This window comes from Mesoplodon densirostris, chromosome 2 (genome assembly GCF_025265405.1).
Source record: "Mesoplodon densirostris isolate mMesDen1 chromosome 2, mMesDen1 primary haplotype, whole genome shotgun sequence".
In the NCBI taxonomy this organism is placed as follows: domain Eukaryota; kingdom Metazoa; phylum Chordata; class Mammalia; order Artiodactyla; family Ziphiidae; genus Mesoplodon; species Mesoplodon densirostris.
In genome coordinates, this window is record NC_082662.1 from 191,875,265 (window position 1) to 191,893,348 (window position 18,084).

An 18,084-nucleotide genomic window follows, 5' to 3' on the forward strand; every position below is an offset into this window, starting at 1 on the left:
GTGCAGTCCCGTGAATGCATTTCCTAGAGTGGGCAGGGTCCGTCTGCATCCAGTTCCTGCTGTATGAGGAGGCATTTCCACGGGGGTCTCCCCGCCTTAGGGCTCTGAAGTGTGTTTCCATGCGTGTTCCCGTCTGGTCCTCACACCAGGCTCCCGAGGTGGAGAGCAGGGCTGGGGAGGAGGGCCTCAGGGAGTCCCAGCTAGGGTGCGAGAGAGCTGGTGGCTAAGTCCTGCCTTTGCTCCGCGTCTGGCCGGTCACCCTCCCTCTGCGCTGTGTGTTTATTTCGGCCGCCCTGGGTGTTTCGGCCGGGGTGAAGCTGCTCCAAGTGGAGGGTCGTCAGCCCGGCCTCACCGTCCTGCCCGGCGCTGGGCGCCCTGTCCCGCAGGTGTACCAGCTGGGCGGCATCTGCAAGCTGGTGGACCTTCTCCGCAGCCCCAACCAGAACGTGCAGCAGGCCGCGGCCGGGGCCCTGCGCAACCTGGTGTTCCGTAACACCACGAACAAGCTGGAGACTCAGAGGCAGGGCGGCATCCGCGAGGCCGTCAGCCTCCTGAGGAAGACCAGCTGCACGGAGATCCAGAAGCAGCTGACTGGTGGGGAGCCCGGCCACAGAGAGTGGGGCGGCTGGGAGGCGCTGGGGCGGCCACAGCCCAGGACAGGGTGGGGCGTGGGCGGCCTCAGGCTGACACCCCAGGAGTCCCATGGGACCAGTGCTGGCCAGGTGGGTCGTGTCCAGCTGGTGACCCTGGGTATTGTGTCCCTCCATCCATCCATCCATCCACCATCTATGTGTGAGGGATAGAGGGCGGGGGTGGAGCGTTGGTGTCCAGGCAGGACCCGTACTCAGCAGACCCTGGGATTTGCAGGTGAAGGGGAGAGAGCAGGGCAACAGGTCTTCAGCGCCTGTATCCAAGGCTTGTGCCAGCAAGCGCTCAGGGTGGGGACACAGGGCACGGAAGTCACCGAGGAGACCTTGAGTGGGACGGGGAAGATGGGACCACATACAGAGCAACAGTAAGAGTCTCTGGGCTGACTTTTGGGTGGAAAACAGAGACGGTGAGAAGATTCTGAGGTCTAGCATTTGTATCAGAAAACACTGATGAGTCAGACGTGTTTTGATCAGCTTCCCTACGTGTAACTTTGACCTGAACAGAGAATTCTAGACGCTCTGCCCTCAAGAGCCTGCCGTCTAGTTGAGACGTGGGCAGGTGGGCTCATGGGATGCTCAGATGACAGAGGCCCGTCCGGGAGGTGGTGTCCAGCCGGGGGTGGCACTGGGTCCCTGGTCTTCCTGACCCTGGCGGTCCCCACCCCCAGGGCTGCTCTGGAACCTGTCCTCCACCGACGAGCTAAAGGAGGAGCTGGTCTCGGAGGCCCTGCCCGTCCTGGCTGACCGGGTCATCATCCCGTTCTCCGGCTGGTGCGACGGCAACAGCAACGTGCCCCGGGAAGCCGTGGACGCTGAGGTCTTCTTCAACGCCACCGGCTGCCTGAGGTGAGGGCGGGGAGCGCAGCCCGGCTCAGCCCAGGCTCAGCGGGGCAGGGGGCCGACACTAGCCTGGCCTCCTGGGCCAACTCCCAGACGTGGCTGCGTCCCAGCTTCCCTGGGCCTGGTGGAGGCTCAGGACCCCAGCACCTCTGCTGAGGGGGTCTTCCTTAGGAATCTGAGTGGAAATGCTTGGATCTGAAGAGCTGAACTGGCTCAGCTGTTTCCCCTTCTCCCACCCCACAAAATGTGCCTTTCTTGTGCTGTCTTGAAGAGCATTTTTAGACACAGGTCTGCTGATGGGCTCCCGGCCGGGGTGCGAACAGCATCTGCCGTATTCCTCGGCGTGAAGGTGGCACTGCTCTGCCCAGAGTTCCCTGAGTTCTGCCCCAGGGTGTGGCAAAGGCCCTGGAGGCTGTTGGCGGAGGGACCTAGGCGTGCTGCTTCCAGGGGGGTGGGCAGTATGGAGGTGGAACTGTGGAGCAGACCCCCCGAAGGGTCACACCTCACTCTGCCGGGGTTCGTCTTCCCCAGCTCCTGGGAGCCCCAGAACAGGGGTACACTTGGCTTGGGCTCCTCCCTCCCCGCCTCTGGCGGCAGCCTCTGGGGAGCAGAGAGGCTAGGCAGAGGCAGAGCCGGGGTGCTCGAGGACCTTGTGGGGTGGCAGCGGTCACACCCCACCTGCACCAGGCAGAGGGGCCCAGACTGCCCGGGTCGGAGAGAGCCCACGGCGGGGGCGGAGCACGGCTTCCACGGGGAGGGACGCCCAGTCCCTTGCCCAACGAGTGCCACGAGGCAGGGTGTGTGCCTGGGCGGCCAGCGGCACCGGAGCCCTGGACACAGAAAAGTTACGGGCCTGGGGACCAGGTGGGCAAGAAGGGTGGAAAGAGCCGAGCTCCAGTGAGACCCCTTCCCAGCCTCAGCCAGGACTGAGCAGGATTGGCTGAGCGACTTCTCTTTCCTTCCTTGGTCCTCATTTCTGTTTCCCGCCTGTTCCTTCCCTCTTCTCCCCCCCTCCCCTCCCCTCTGCATCTCCTCCTCTCCCACCGGCCCCCCCCCACCCCTCTCCACCCGCCCCATGTCCTCCACAGGAACCTGAGCTCCGCGGACTCGGGGCGCCAGGCCATGCGCAACTACACGGGTCTCATTGACTCCCTCATGGCCTATATCCAGAAATGCGTGGCGGCCGGCTGCTATGACGACAAGGTGAGCGCCGCCCCCAGGTGGCACCCCTGAACCTAGACTCCTCTCTGTCTCCAATCAGTGAGGGCGGCCTGGGACTCCAGGTCCTGGTACTTTTCTCTCCCAGATTCCACAGGGCAGGTCTGCACTCCTGGGAGCCTTTAAGGCGTGGCCTGGTGGCCGGAAGGGACCGAGAGCCTGGCCAGCAGAGGGGACGTCTGGATGCTGAGCACCCTGACCCTTCCTTGGCGGGTGGCGCCCGAGCAGTGGTTACAGGGGCAGGTCCTCTCCCGCACTTAGAGGCCTTGTGACTGACACTTCCCTCATCTCTCTGTTCCTCAATTCACATCGTATCTACCTTGGGGGTTGTTTTAGAGACCCAGTTAATAAGCAAAACATGAAGAGAGTTCCTGGCTCAAGGCAAGCTCTCTGTGAGCATCCGCTGCCGCCCCCAAAGGCCCTGGTAGAGCCACCCTCCCACCCCCCAGGACTCTGGACACCTGCCCAGACAGACAGAAAGGGGAAATCAGGGCAGGAAGGTAAACTGGAGGCTGAGGTCCTTCCGCACAGCAGGACGGAGACTGGCGAGCAGTCCCCAGGGGGCTGGCCGGGCGTCACGGCCCCGGGGTCCTGCATGCGGTTTCTCTGGGGAGGGATTTTGTCTCCTACTACCTCCCCTGGAAGTGACAGCGGCTTCAGGAGACAGCCTGTCACTTGACTGCTCAGGTGACCCCAGCAGCACCGTGCTCTGCTCTGGATGGGACACCCCCTCCACCTGGGTGACCCCGGGCCCTGGAAGTCAGGGGCTCCCAAACCTTAGCAGGGCCGAACATTAAGAGGGCAGATCTGCTGCCGCACCCCCGAGCCGGGAGGGTTAACGGAAGGAAAGCGGCAAAGATCTGGGAGCAGCTGCCACTGGGAACTTCTTGGACCGTGGCGGGGTCTGTGCTGGCCCAGGGCAGCCCGAGGGGCCCGCCCTCTCGTTGGAGGGATTGTAGCAGCAGGGACTGAGCCAGGCGTTCGGGGGCTGAGCAGAGGCTCAGCGCCGTCTCTGCTTGGCCTCCAGTCTGTGGAGAACTGCATGTGCACCCTGCACAACCTCTGCTACCGCCTGGACACCGAGGTGCCCACCCGCTACCGCCAGCTGGAGCACAACACCCGCAATGCCTACACCGAGAAGGCCTCCACCGGCTGCTTCAGCAACAGGAGCAACAGGATGATGGTGAGCGTGTGTGTCTGTCCGTGCGTCTGTCTGTCCGCTCCCGCTGCGTCCCCCGGATCCCACTGCCTCGTGTACCCCACCTCTCTGCCCTGCTGGAGCCTGAAACCAGTCCCCGGGGATAGACCCCTGCCCGACCTTGGCATCTTACGACACTGGGGGTGTGTGTGCTCTGGATGTAGGAGCTGCTCAGACCCCCAGAGGCCAAAAGCTCCAGCCCCGTTTGCAGGCCTCGTCCCTCTTGCTGTGTGGCTAGTAAAGTCTCCCCCTCTTCATCTCACCCCTGAAGATTGGGGGGCAGCCTGGTTCCCACCGCCTCCTGAGCCCCCCAGGTCTACCCAGAAGCAGAGGGATGCTGCGGAGGGAGGGTGGCTGCCATCACTGTGCCGGCGGTGGAAGCCAGGCCCTGGACCACCGTTGTTGGCCCAGGGAGGGTCAAGTTCAGGCTGTGACTCTGGGAGGGGTGGAGGCGTCAGGGTGTGAGACCCACAGCAGCCTCATAGCTGGGTGGGGGCAGAGCTGGCCTGGGGCACCGAGGATGCTCTGTGCCCCGTGGAGACGGCAGAGGGCACAGTTGCCCCTCACCCACCGGGGAGCAGCTGCAGTGCACAGAGGAGGGGGCAGTGGGCGCTTCCTCATCTGGGAACCATGACCCTGAGGCTGGGGGAGCAGAATGCGTGGGTTCGGCCCCTCTCGACTTGCTTCTTGTCCCCAGAACAACTACGACTGCCCCCTTCCTGAGGAAGAGCCCACCCCCAAGGGCAGCAGCTGGCTGTACCACTCGAACGCCATCCGCACCTACCTGAGCCTCATGGGCAAAAGCAAGAAGGACGCCACCCTGGAGGCCTGCGCCGGCGCCCTGCAGAACCTGACCGCCAGCAAGGGGCTGGTGAGCGCCCCCGCCCGCACCTGTCCCTCCACCCGCAGTCCGGGCTCGGCTCCCCGCGTCCCCATGCACCGGGGCCTGCCTGAGTCAAGGGTCTGGCATGCGTAGGCTCTGGGCCAGGCACTGGGGAAGTCGATTCTGGGGCCCCTCCCACCGTGAACGAGGCGGGCCGGAGACTTCCCTCCTTCCCTGGGCTCCAGGCTGCCCCGGGTAAGGTGCAGGTGCATGTCTGCCCGGGGCTTTGTTCTTGCAGTCACCCAGCTGGGAGCAAACGTGTGTCTGTCTCTGCTTCCAACACGGAAGAGAGAAAGTTCTGGGGTCTCTCGGTTTGGGGTAACTGGCCCTCTCCGGCCTGCCGGGCGGCCTGGGGAGCCCAGCCGAGGCCTCAGTCGTCCGTGCCTTCTCTCAGATGTCCAGTGGCACGAGCCAGCTGATCGGGCTGAAGGAGAAGGGTCTGCCTCACATCGCCAACCTCCTGCAGTCGGGCAACTCAGACGTGGTGCGGTCCGGAGCTTCCCTCCTGAGCAACATGTCCCGCCACCCCGCGCTGCACCGGGTGATGGGTGAGCGCCGCGTGGCTCAGGCCAGCCCCCACCCCCTCGAGAGGGACCCCCGCTTTCCAGAGCCCACCGATAGGTTACCCTCTGACCGCTCCCTGGGGTGGGGGGCGGAGCTGGCCCAAGAGAGGCTCGGGCATGGGACGGGGCAGGTCACCTGAGGATGGGGCGCAGGTGTGCGAGGCCCCATACGGTCCCAAGCCCCGAGTCGGAGCCGCCAGGCCTGGGGCCCCACGGGAGCCCTCGGTCACCTGGCCCCGCGCCCTCCCCTCCTTTCTCTCCCAGGGAACCAAGTGTTCCCAGAGGTGACCAGACTCCTCACCAGCCACACCGGCCACACCAGCAACTCAGAGGACATCCTGTCCTCGACCTGCTACACCGTGAGGAACCTGATGACGTCGCTGCCGGGGATGGCCAAGCAGCACTTCTCCAGGAGCATGATCAGCAACGTCATCAACCTGTGTCGCAGCAGGTGGGCAGGGTGGGGGCCCCCTCCGTGCCCTCCCCGGCCCCGCCGGGTAGCAGTGCTGCAGCCTGAGCAGGCCGAGTGGTGCCGGGGGGCCATGCGGTGCGGGGAGGCTGACCAGGAGGGCAGTCCAGAAGCTGAGCTCCAGCGTCCAGGCCTCGGGCAGCACACTTCCCGGCCAGGGGGCCGAGGGACACTGTGTCCTCGTGGGCCAGCGGGAGGCACCGAGCGGCAGACCCAGCCGTTCGGGAACTGCGTCTGCTCCACGGGCCCCTCTCCTCTGAGGACAAGGCCAGGGGGTGGGACTGGGGCCCCAAAGAGAGTCCCGGGTACCTCTAGGTGGGCAGGGGCCCGGGGTTGTGCCCGCTGTATAGAGTGACCCCCCGTGGGGCTGCGCTCTCGGGCACCCAAGGGCCGCCCCACGAGGAGGTGAGGGGGGGACGGAAGGGGGTGTTCGTTCATCCTCAAGTTGCTGGAGTCTCACCCCTGATGAACTTCCCCCCGTGCAGTGCCTCCCCCAAGGCTGCAGAGGCCGCCCGACTCCTCCTGGCCGACATGTGGTCCATCAGGGAACTGCAGGGGGTCCTCAGACAGGTAAGGGCCCACCCCTGCCACCCCTGCCACCCCTGCCGGCGAGGCTTTCCTGCTCCTTCCCGGCACTGACTTGGGTCCGCGCGGCTCAGGATGGGGGAGGCCGGCCCCTCGGTGACTGGGATCCAGGCGCTGACACATCTCAGCCCAGGGCCTGCGGAGGCACTGAGGGGGTGGAGGACAGGAGATCCAGGAAGTGCCGCAGAGGCGTGGGGGTGGGGGGTCTTCTGGGAACGACCTGGAAAGCAGGCGGACCAAAGGCCCATCACGCACCTGGGGGCACGTGTGCGCTCCGGCTGGGAAGGCGGGTTTGGGCTGCCTGGCGAGACCCCATCAAGTTTAGACGAAAGGTTTGCTTTTGGCGCTGGGGAGCCCTTGAGGGTTTGGAGGAGAGGGTTACATGCTGAAACCAGCCCTAGGAAGGCTCCCTCCGTGCACTGCAGGGCGGAGTGGACACGAGACCAGGCTGCTGGATTTGTCCGGTGGCAACCTTGCCCCTCTGGCCCCAACACCTCCCCCCTCCCCAGCCGCGCGGTCGGGTCCAGGTCTGGAGGAGCCCTTCATGCTGACCGACCTCCTGTCCCGTCTCGGGGGCAGCCGCTCTGTAGACCGAGGTGTCAACAGCGGTGAGGGTGGACGTGAAGGCAGGGGCGGAAGAAGCAGGCGGGTCGGGCTTGCGGCTGGAGACCCTGCGGTGACGTCTAGAAACGGCTCCGCCAGGGAAGTGGGGAGGCTCAGGGGCTCTTGAGGGACGCGGGAGGGGAGCCCTGATGGAGAGGCGGAGTCTGGGGTCCGCGTGCGGGGCCTGGGGAGAGAGGCCGGGCTGTGTGCAGACGGCTGCGTGTCCACGTGGGAGAAGCCACGGGCACGAGCAGCACATCTGCAGAAGAGTCCTGGGGGACAAAGGCGGAAGCAGGGAGAAGACCCTCCCTGGGGGCCGAGGGGAGAGGGGGCAGGGAGGGAGGAGGAATCGCTGGCGGGGGGCAGGCCGCGGTTCCCGGGGCTCCTGATGCACAAGGAGACGGGAAGAGGAAGGGCCTGGATCTGGGGATCCAGAAGTCTCTGGTGACTCTAGGGCACAGCTGTCAAAGGGGGGAAGGGGAACCCCATGGGGCCCACGCAGGGGGAGGGCGGGGGGGCTGGGAGGGGACCTGATCACCTCAGTTTGGCCAGAGGGCAGGGAGACAAAAGAATGGGTAAAAAGCCGCCTGTTTAATGACATTTCTGCAGGGAAAGTGAAGGAGGAGGAGGGAGGCCGGGGGCAGGGGGTGGGGACAGGGTCTTGGAGGGTCAGGAACTGACTGACCAGGCGGGGGAGGGGGTGGGAGGACAGTCCCCTGGGCAGGAGGAGGACGGCTCTTCCTCCAGCGCAGTGGGGAGACGGACGGGGCCGTGGAGCCACCATGGTCAAAGGTGGCCGGGGCCGTGTGAAGCCACTGCTGGTGGTGGCCCTTGTCCTGCTCTTTTGGGCAGGTGGGCTTGGCCACGTGACAGCTGCCAGGAAGGCCTAGTGGAGGGGAGGCGGGTGAGAGGACCAGGGAGCACTTCTTCCAGCTGCTCCAAGGTGGCCCGAGGGTTGGGCTCACCCAGGTACGGAGGCGGCACCCGCCCGGGACACACAGAGAGTCCCCTCGTTAGGCTCTCCTGGGCCACGCAGTTGGAGCCAGCTTTGACCACAGCCGCAAAGGGACTGGGCGGGTGCTTTGGTGCTCATCCACCTTCACGGGGCTGTTGCATCCCCAGTGAGGCCGCCATGGGCTTGGTCCCTCCTGCAGACCAGGGAGACGGGGCCCCGGAGTTGGCCGTGACCCGGCCAGTTGGAGGACAGAGGGGCTGGGACCCAGGACTCGCCTCTCCTGGGACCTCCACCACATCCCGCCAAGCTTGGCAGGAGAGAGCCTGCAAACCTGCAGGGGACGGGGGGGTGGGGGGGGATGATCACGTGACCCGTGCCCAGACCAGGTGGGACCAGGGCTTTGAACCGCCTGCCTTGGACCCCTGTGTCCCCACCGGTCAGTGAGCACTGACGAGGCTCTCAGAGGCCAGGGCTGGAGCCAGGCGCCCCTTCTCAAGGGCCGCCCTCAGTCACTCCAGAGCATTTATTGAGCACCTGCTGTCTGCTATGAGACATACAGGAGTAAGATTCAGTCTCTGCTTGGCATGCACTTGGGGCTGGTAAGGCTGGAGTTGGCAGAACACACAGGTAGACAGAGCCCATGACCCTTCCGCCCCGCCGGGCACGACCTCCCTGCCAAGAGCTCTTGTCGGGATTTATTTTTTTAAAAAGCGGGGCCAGTCAGAGGAAGAGACAAACAATTTTTCTAATCTGATTTCGGTGGCTGCTCTGTTTCTAGAGTGACAAGCCCTAGCTAAACCCTCACGCCTTGATTCAGATTTCTGTGATGTCAAGTAGGATGTTCCATTGTGCGGAAGGCCAGACCCATCTCACTAACTCGTGAGTGTCAGTGACCTCACACTCATCACGCGTTTAATCAGGCCAGCTTTAGCCCCGACACACGTGCAGAGTGTGTCCGGAGAGCTTCGCGCAAGCTCGAGGACGCTTGGGGGCAGCCTCTTGACCGCGTGGACGCCCACACTGGTCCGTCCTGGGATGTTTCATATAGCTGTTGTTTCTCCTCCACAGCAAGGTTTCGATAGGAACATGCTGGGAACCTTAGCTGGGGCCAACAGCCTCAGGAACTTCACCTCCCGATTCTAAGAAGAGGCTGCCCAAGCAAGTTCGGCTTGCAGGTAAGAGTCGGCCCATCCAGGGCAGGGGGTGACCCCAGGACCCCTGCCGCCGCCTCAGCCAGTCCCAGAGAAAGGAGCCAGGCGGTGCTCCCCAGGGATGCAGAAGCATCCTTCAGTCCAGCTGACACACGGTGAGGCTGTCTGTGAGGACAGCCGTGTAGACTGCCTGGCCAGTGACCATCCCACACAGGATGTTAGGGGTGTGCAATGTCCTGGTAGCATCGACAGGCCAGAGGTCTGGGCAGAACCGCTGGGTACAGCCGTGTGCGTTGCACACTGCACGACCCAGGTGGTACCATTCACGTGGACTGCAGTGTGAATGGCGCCCCTGCAGTGACACCATGTGTCATTTTGGGTTTGGGCTTCTACAGCTCATCACCTTCTCCTTTTTATAATCCACCTTCCAGTCTCTGCAACATGCCTTCTGTGGACAAGCTTGTTTGCAGCTGATGATTCTAGGGACCAAAACCTCAGATCCGATATCTGTGACAAAGGCTCATAAATAAGCCTTAGCCTTCATTAGACTCACCTGGGATGCTTGCTAAACTGCGCACCCCTGGTCTCAGCCCCAGCAGTTCTGATTCAGTGGCTCCGGAGCGGGGTCCAGGAAAATACATTGTTAAACAAGCATCCAAGGTGATTCTGATGCAGGTAAGCCCAGGACCACGCTTAGATGCTCAAACCAGACCTCGTCAACCCTTGAGGGTCAACAGAGGCAGGCAGCCCTGGGGTGGAGCCACCTGCAAAGAGCCAGGGATGAGAACAGGGTCTTCTGAGCTGAGGGGGACTTCCTAGTGCCCCAGCTATCGCCAGGACCCCAATCCCAGCACCCGGGGAGGGTCCTGGTTGGGGTAGGGGCTATAACTTCAGTCCAGATGAAGGTTCCCTTAGACCTCAGACACCCGCTCCTGGCAAAGGGGCCCCAACAACATGAGGACAGGAAAGGAGAGGAGACCAAGACCAGCAGATGCCTGATGCACGCGGTCACGGCGTTCGGTGCTGCGCTGGCCCCCAGTGGGTGTGGGGGCGGGGTCAGCTCTGACCCAACAGGAGCAACATGAACGTGTGAGGGCGACCCTGACCCCAGGCTCGGGCCTGGGCACGTCTGTGCGGACGTGGTGAGAGGGGGACACAGCCCTGGCGAGACCGGTGGTATGGCTGTCCCCCTGTGGGCACTCACTAGAGGTCTTGTCCTTTTCCAGACGTGATACGATCCAGCTGAGAAGACTCGGGCCTTGCTGGAGGGGTATTCTGTCCAGCTGCACAGTATTGGGAAATGTTTAACCACAGCTGAGAGCAAACCGGGACGCTGTGGATGACAAAAATACTTTTAAATTCTTTTTTTTTTTTCCTTGGGGGAACTGACAGGATTGGGGGTTGGGGAGGGTTGGGGGGCCTTTCTTCAGTTAAGGGAGCTTACATCTGATGTCAATACTTCTTTTGCCGAGAAACGGTACATATACATGTGTATAGTGTGTGTGTGTGTGTGTGTGTGGCCGTGCACACGTGCGTGTGCGTGTGCTGAAAGCAGGACCTCAGACTGCATTGAGCTGTGTGAGCTGCTGGCCTGCAGCTCGCGGTGGTGGAGGGAGTCGCCCTCACGGGCGCGGACGATGTGTGCTTTGGGTTTAGCTTCCCCGTCGTCCTGAGCTGTGTGTGCCAGGGCAGGGGCCACGCCAGTGCCAGGCCCACAGGGACCGCTGCAGGGGGTGGGGCGCGGTGGGGCATACGTGGGGCCGGGGGCTCAACCCCCGCTAAGAGGCAGGTCTGCAGGAAGGGAGGTTGGCGGGGTTCGGTGTATCTCCCGGGAAGATCTAGTTGTGCGTTTGTGCGGCCCAGCCCCCGGTGCCACGCGGCCGTCTGCAGGACGGGCCAGGACAGGCGCGCTGGCTTTGCTGTGTGAAGGCTGTCCCGAGGGTAGGTGCCAGAGAAGGAGGCTGGCCATTCTCGCGGGCTGTGTACCCATCAGAGCAGGCTCAGCCTGGGAAGCCCCTGCCTTCCGGGGGCTTTGAATCCACTTGTTGCAGGAGAAAGAAGGCAGAATGGTGCTCAAAGCCCAGGAGCTGTTCAGGGACTGGCAGCTTGGTCCTCGTGTTCCCAGCGGAGGGGCAGGCTGGGCTGGGCAGGGAGTCAGCCAGGAGGGTCCTGCCCTGTGCGCCTGCCAAAATCCAAGCGAGGGAGTGTTTTGGGTCCCAGGAGACTTGGGGAAAGGAATTTGGATAGACCGGGGAGGGGAGCCGCCCCCGTCCCAGCCAGAGGCCGCTCGCTCCTTCCCCGACCCCAGCCCTCTGTCTCCACTTTGTGCAAACCGCAGGGGATGTGATAAGAGGCCCACCAGGGACACCGGCCACCCCGGACCCCAGACTCCTGTGCATTTCAGATGAGACGTAGAGGAGGGGCCTCCGGAGAAGGACTGTGTAAATGGTCCTTTGTCTGCACTGTAGGACAGGGCAGGACACAGCGTCCCCGCCGAGCGGCACTGGTGGTGATCAGGGGGAACTGGCTGCCTGGTCCTCCCTCCTCCCTCCCCCCACGGCCTGTCCAGCCCCGCCGCTCACCCCAGCAGTCAGGGCCTCTGCACTGAGGACCCTCCTGATGAGAGGTGTGGCGGCAGGACACGACTAGGGAGGGGGTGGGGAACGGACCCCAGATGACGGGCCACGCAGCCACGTGGACTCTGGTGCTGGGTCTGTGCCGCGCCCTCCCCGCCCCTCGTGGTGGTGGCTTGCTTCTCTCTCAGGACCCGTGGGGAGCTGGTCCCAGTAGACTGTCCCCTCTGCCAGCCCTCAGGGCCCAGAGGAACTGGTTTCTCAAAGAAACACGTACGGAGCCAGGCAGTGTTGTAAGCACTCTGGATACATCAGTGAACAGAGAGGCCACACCCCCGTCTCACGTTCTCCTGGAGGAAAGAGGGGCCCTGGGCTCCCTGGCTCTAGGGGTCCCCAGTGTGAGAGGACCGTCCAGTCCAGTCAGGGCGAGAGGGAACTAGCCGGTGACCCTGTGGAGGTGCCCCTTCCCTCGGCTTTCCTTCCCCCGCAGGGTTAGGAGCCGGGGCCCAGCTTCTGCCTTGGGGATGGGCGGGTTTCCAGACCCCCGTGGGCCAGGTGGACAGTCAGGCCAGGCCTGGTTTTGGTCACCTCTCTCATGACTTCTGAGGCCAGCCAGCTGGGCCTGTCGCTTTGGAAGAGGCAGACCTTGGAGGGGCCTGTGGATAAATTTCCTACAGAAGGAGCACGGGGTCTGCTGAGGCCCAGCTCAGGATGTGACGTCCACGTCGGCCGCGCTGCCGGGCTCGACACCCGGAACAGGACAGTCCAATACCGAGTGGGGGAGGACCCTGTCCTCCCTGTCGCTGCCCCGACCCAGGGCCTCCTGCACTTAATACAGACCTGGTCACTGGCCACCAGCAGCCAGTCCAGCGGGGCCGGCCTAGCAGCGCAGACTCGGCAGCTCCCGGGACGCAGAGGCCGAGCTGCTCCCATCCACCCTGGAGCCTGGCTGAGGTGGGGGCAGCTGGGACAGTGAGGAAGGGGCTCTGGATGGGCAGGGAGGGAGGGTGGGGCGCTCTGCAGCCCGTCCCCCCCACCCCCGCTCCATGTTTGCGGAGGAACCTAGTGCTGGCCAGGCCCGTTTCCCTGGGGGGTACACTATGCGTTTGCTTTTTTTGGAAATATAGGAAATCAATAAATTGCTGCCATTTCTTTGAACATTTTCGAGCAGTGGATTATTGGGGGAGCTGCTGAGGACCGAGGGGCCGCTCACTTCCTCAAGGGATCCCCTCTCACTGACCCTGCGCCAGGCAAGGACTGGGGGCACCATGGGGGGGGCACCACCCGCTCCAAGGCCCACATTCCATGCTCGTCTCCAGGACACTGGTGTGGATGCCCTGATCTTACAGATAAGTCACGTGGGGCTTAGGGAGGGGATAGACAAGTCCAATGTCCCACAGTTTATAAAGGGAAAGCCACCCCCAGGGGAACATGTCCAGGCAGGCACCAGGGGGACGTGAGCTTCAGGGCTATAAAAGGAGCTCACGTTTACTGAAAGCATGTTCTCCCTGGGTCCTGCAGGACGGGCTGGGGCCCCCTGCCTCAAGAGGCTCGTAAGGGACACGGCAGGCACATGGAACTTTCTAAGTCACAGGGCATGAGCTCCAAGTGGTGGTCAGACGTATGGCTGTGGGCTCCCAGAGGGAGGAGGCTGGAAAGGCTTAGGGAAGGCTGGAGAGGACTCTTCTCAGACTGGGAGGGCAGTGCCCTCTGTGTAGAGCCCATGGCCCTGACCTCTGGGTCACCCCTCAGTTGGTGACGGTCAGAAAGGCCAGGGAGGAGGGCTCCACCTCAGCCTAGCGGGAGAAAGACGGCCTGTCTGTGGCCCAGACTGTTGATACACGAGGTCTGGGGCCTCCAAAATGTGAGATCAAACTACAGATTCAAAACCAATAAGCATTTGGACTTCACTGGTGGTGCAGTGGTTAAGAATCTGTCAGCCAATGCAGGGGACATGGGTTCGAGCCCTGGTCCGGGAAGATCCCACATGTTGCGGAGCAACTAAGTCCGGGAGCCACAGCTACTGAAGCCTGCGCGCCTAGAGCCTGTACTCCTCGACAAGAGAAGCCACCGCAACGAGAAGCCTGCGCACCGCAACGAAGAGTAGCCTATGCTCTCTGCAACTAGAGAAAGCCTGCGCGCAGCAATGAAGGCCCAGTGCAGCCAAAAATAAACTAATTCATTAATTATTTTTTAAATGGCTGCTTAATTAGAAAAAAAAAATCAGTAAGCGTTTAATTGGTGAGCTGTCACTTAACCGAGGCGTACACAGGAAAGTGCATGGCTTCAGCGTGGGCGGCTCTGAATCTCTGCCAACTGAGCACAAGTGCTAGCCCCCAGATCAGGAACAGAAAGTGACCGGCTCTCAGTGGCCCTCAGGCCCCGCTTGTGCCTGTCCTGCTCCCCAGGGCAGCCCCTGTCCTGACCGACCTGTGCTTCTTATAAACGGAGTCGGCACGCCCTTCGGCCCTCCCCGCAGCTCATGTTCACGGGGCTCGTCCGCTGCTGCTCCGGGTCACGGTCACTGCTGTGAAGCAGCCCTTTCACGACGACCCTACGATGCAAAATACAATGTTCCGTCCCCACTGTCCTCATGTCCAGCGTTTAAGAACGTGGAAACCACGTGTGGATTCATTGTCTCCCTGCCCAGGGGTCCACACAGGTGATGTGATGACAGAGAAAGTAAAACCGACGGTAAAGAACTCCGATCTATATGGTCGGTGGTGCGTTTAACGTGTACGGGTGCTGAAGGGACGTGATCTAGCCGTCCCTGGTCAAGAGGGCGCAGGCCCTTCTGGCCCCTCAGAGGATTGCAGATGGGAGTGGGAGGCCTCGGGGGTCCCAGGGCAGAGGGAGTGCAGAGCGGGGGCGCCAGGAGCCGCTGCAAGCCTGGACTGTGCAGAGGGGTCTCCTGAGTCTCCCAGACCCCAGGTCCACGTTGCCCACAGCCAGTCCGCCCCGAGCCATGATGCCGTTTCTTCCTAGAGTCCAGGCTGCCCTGGAGACCCTGCAGACCTCACTCATCACCTCTTAGCGCTAACGCAGGGCGTTCTGCCGCCCAGCGCGCCCAGAGAAAGACTGAACAGAACTTATTCATCCTAACAACAGGCTTTTTACTTAAGGGACCACAAAATAACCCTGTTACCTTGCAAAGCCTTTGGGTGTTCGTTTGCTTCCCCTGGTGAGGCAGGCAGAGCTCAGGGGACTAATGTCCCCTTCATAGAAGAGGAAACAGGCCCAGGGAGGCTGGCCCAGAGCCACACGGCTCGGCTGCGACACAAGCAGCGCGGGACCCGGCCTCCTGGGGCCCAGTGTCAGAGCTGAGGACCCCGTAAGCAGCCGGACACGGGGGCTCCGCTGTATGTCATTCAAGCTCCAGTGATTCGGGCGCTTGTGCTGCCTGAGGCCTCCTAGGATCTCACGTCTGGTGCCAGGGCTGCTGGACCGACGTGCTGAGGAAGAGAAAGTACTGATCCATGGAAGATCAGATCCCAGAAATACTGTGAGGGTCACCCCGTCTGGGGCCGGCCGGTTTGCTTGGTTAGAATATGGGGCTAATAAGAGCAGGCCACAGGGCAAACTGTGCCTCAGTGACCCCAGCAAGCGTCCCCCAGCCTAACTGGTCATCCTTCAGAAACTGCCACGGGCTCAGCAGAGGACTAATGTCACCGACCAGCATGTCAGCCCTCCTGGGGACACACGTCAATGCCGATGAGCCGCCTGACGGTGGATCAACAGGGACCCCATGTAAGAAAGGACTTCACGCCCTTTAGCCGACCATTTGGAAGTTTCATGACTGGTGAATTAATATAAAAGCACTTTGGCATTTATCAAGTGGTTCTGAATCTCTGGGCCATAAATGCCATCCCTTCCACACAAGGCCATGAAAATCCCACCCTCTGCACCTCTCTCAGAAAGAAAACTTCACCTGGGTCTCCATGACCAAGGGGACCCCCGCTGAGCCTAGTGTGTCGTTCTGGACCTCCCCAGCCTCGCATCCCTGCATTCTGGGGCCTGAAGTTGTCCTGGAGGACACCTGGGCCACGGGGACAGGTAGACCTACAGAGCAATAACCACACATTAGTCACCTAAATCTTTATATCGATGCCACAAGGTAGGCATGACCACTCCCAGTTCACAGATAAAGAAACTACGGTTCAGAGAGGCTGAGTAACTTGTTCAAGGTCACACAGCTAGTAGGTGACAGACTTGGAATTTGAACGTGGTCTGAGGCCCAGGTTCCCACTCTTCCCCCCTTTAGCTGCATGTAGACAGCAGTTGCCCACAGTCAGGCCAACTCCCACACTGCCCGCCGGGGACTGTGTGAGCCCGAACCTCGGCCCCCACCTGCCCCAGCTCCCGGCCAGGCAGGAGCGGGGGTACCCAGGGTTGGTGCCCGGACCCCACAGCCTCCCGCCTCAGCGTCTGCCTGAGGCGGGAGGCCCGGCCGATGAAGCTGGCAAGTCAGGCGGTGAGGACTGGCCCTGCCAGCTCCACCTCCATCCAACCACAGTGCCAGCAGAAGCCCAGGCTGCCACCCGCCCTCCAGGTGAGCAAGACAGGGCACTTCCCTCTGCCCTTTTACAGCCAGCAGGGGTGGCAGCTCCAGGCCAGGCTGGTGGATTTGAGAGAACCATCGCATTTGGGACTCAAAACAAAAGCTGGTGAGGACAATCTGCCCCACAGACCCTGGGCAAGGCGACGTCGCCTCGACCCCACGGCCGCTGTCCAGGGGGCGGTAGGGAGAAGCTCCCCCAGTGTGAGCTTCCCACCTCCCAAGGGTGCAAGGGTTCCTCAGCACCAGAGAGCCTCACATGAAAGCCTTCGTAACTGGTGTATGTGCATACATGTGTGTGTGCCTGCGTGTGTGTGCATGTGTGCATGCATGTGCGTGTGCATGTGTGCATTGTGTGTACACGTGTGCGTGTATGTGTGCGTGTGTGCGTGTACATTGCTTATGTGTGCATTGTGTGTGCATGTGTGCATGTGTGTAGAAAGGAATCAGATTAGCATTTCCCTAAGTTATTCCCACAGGACGTTCTTAGGTGCTAAATGACAAAGGAGGTCTAAGTTTTGGAGACTCTAAATGGGGTTAAGCAGTTAGCATTCTTCACTCAGGACCCCCAGAAGCTTTAAGTGCTTGCACACGTGGGAACAGAGAGAGAGAGAAAGAGGGAGGAGGTGATGTGAGCCCCCCCCCAACCTTGTCTCCCTGCAGGGAGCCAGTCTGGGCCACAGTCTGCCTCAGCCCAGGTGAAGGGAGATTCTGGGGCCCCAGGCAGACATCCCCCTGGAGCAGGTTAGTGGCAGACCAGCCAGGCATGGCCTGAGGGGGCCTCTGCCTCAGCTGAGAGGGTCCCACGACGGGGACAGCCTCCCAGGGGAATTGGTGTGTCCAGGTTTCAGCCAGCAGGAGAGGCTGGTGGGCAGGCTGCTGTCAAAGGCGGATTCAGGATGGGGCCCGAGCAGACCTGCATCATTATTTACAGAATTTGAGATGCCCCCTCCTCTGTCCCCAGTCAGCCTGACCAGCTGACCCAGATTCCCAGAATCTCTGTCTTGTCGGGTTGGAACAGCAAGAGTGACCTCGCTCAGTAATTCTCAAGCTGTGACGTGCATGTGGCGCCTTGGAATCTGGTTAAAATGCAGGCTCTGAGCCTCTGCGTTTCCACCAGCCCCCGAGGGGTGCTCCTGCTGCCCGCCTGTGGACCACCCTTAGCAGCGAGGTCCTAGCCAGTCCAGGAAGGCTCCCTGGAAGAGCAGACCTACTAGAGAGGGGAGACCGGAAGGAAAAGGTACCAGGAAGCAGAGCTGGAGCTGCAGAATCATAGGAAAGTGGGGAGAGCCTGACAGCGAGGGCTTTGGGGGCCCGGACTTGAAGCAGGCACAGGGTGGGAGGCCCAGAGGAGGCCCAGAAGGTGGACGCCAAGGCCGAGCAGCTGGCCAAGTCTGCCCCGGACCCCACGGGGAGGGTGACAGTAATTCACATGCAAGGCCTGGGGACCCCACCCAGGTAAGCCCTAATTCCTTGGAAGAGGGGTGTGCCGTCGGCTCCCCCCGCGGCTGGGGACTGCAGGGCAGGGCAGGGTGGGCCCATCTTCCCATGACCAGCGGCCCCAGGCTCGACTCAGGAGGGAGAGGGCAGGAAGGAGGGGCGGCCAAGGCCCGCCCTGGGCCCGGGGCTGGGTGAGGGGAGCCTAAGCTGGGGGAATCTGAGGGGAGGCAGAGGGGGCTGGGCACCCCCGGGAAGGAGAAGGACAGGGGACACACACAGTATCCGAGATGCCAGCAAACACTCCCAGGCTTCCCCTGTGCGCCAGCTGCTGCTCCGAGCTCTCAGATCTAAAGAAGCTCGTTTCATCCTCACAAAGACCCAGTGGTCACGTCACCCCGTTT

At 62.2% G+C, this 18,084-nt stretch overlaps 1 protein-coding gene across 1 annotated transcript in view; it reads left to right on the forward strand.

Moving 5' to 3' along the window:
* PKP1 (plakophilin 1) overlaps positions 1–10,494 on the forward strand; it is a 39,196-nt gene extending 28,702 nt beyond the window's left edge. The window contains exons 5-14 of the mRNA XM_060088691.1: positions 387–594; positions 1,319–1,496; positions 2,579–2,693; positions 3,736–3,891; positions 4,604–4,777; positions 5,184–5,337; positions 5,617–5,803; positions 6,307–6,391; positions 9,033–9,139; positions 10,342–10,494. Of these exons, the coding sequence (XP_059944674.1) occupies positions 387–594; positions 1,319–1,496; positions 2,579–2,693; positions 3,736–3,891; positions 4,604–4,777; positions 5,184–5,337; positions 5,617–5,803; positions 6,307–6,391; positions 9,033–9,107 (1,332 nt within the window). The 3' untranslated portion in view covers positions 9,108–9,139; positions 10,342–10,494. The remainder of the gene's footprint in view (positions 1–386; positions 595–1,318; positions 1,497–2,578; positions 2,694–3,735; positions 3,892–4,603; positions 4,778–5,183; positions 5,338–5,616; positions 5,804–6,306; positions 6,392–9,032; positions 9,140–10,341) is intronic.
* The last annotated feature ends 7,590 nt before the right edge of the window (positions 10,495–18,084 follow it).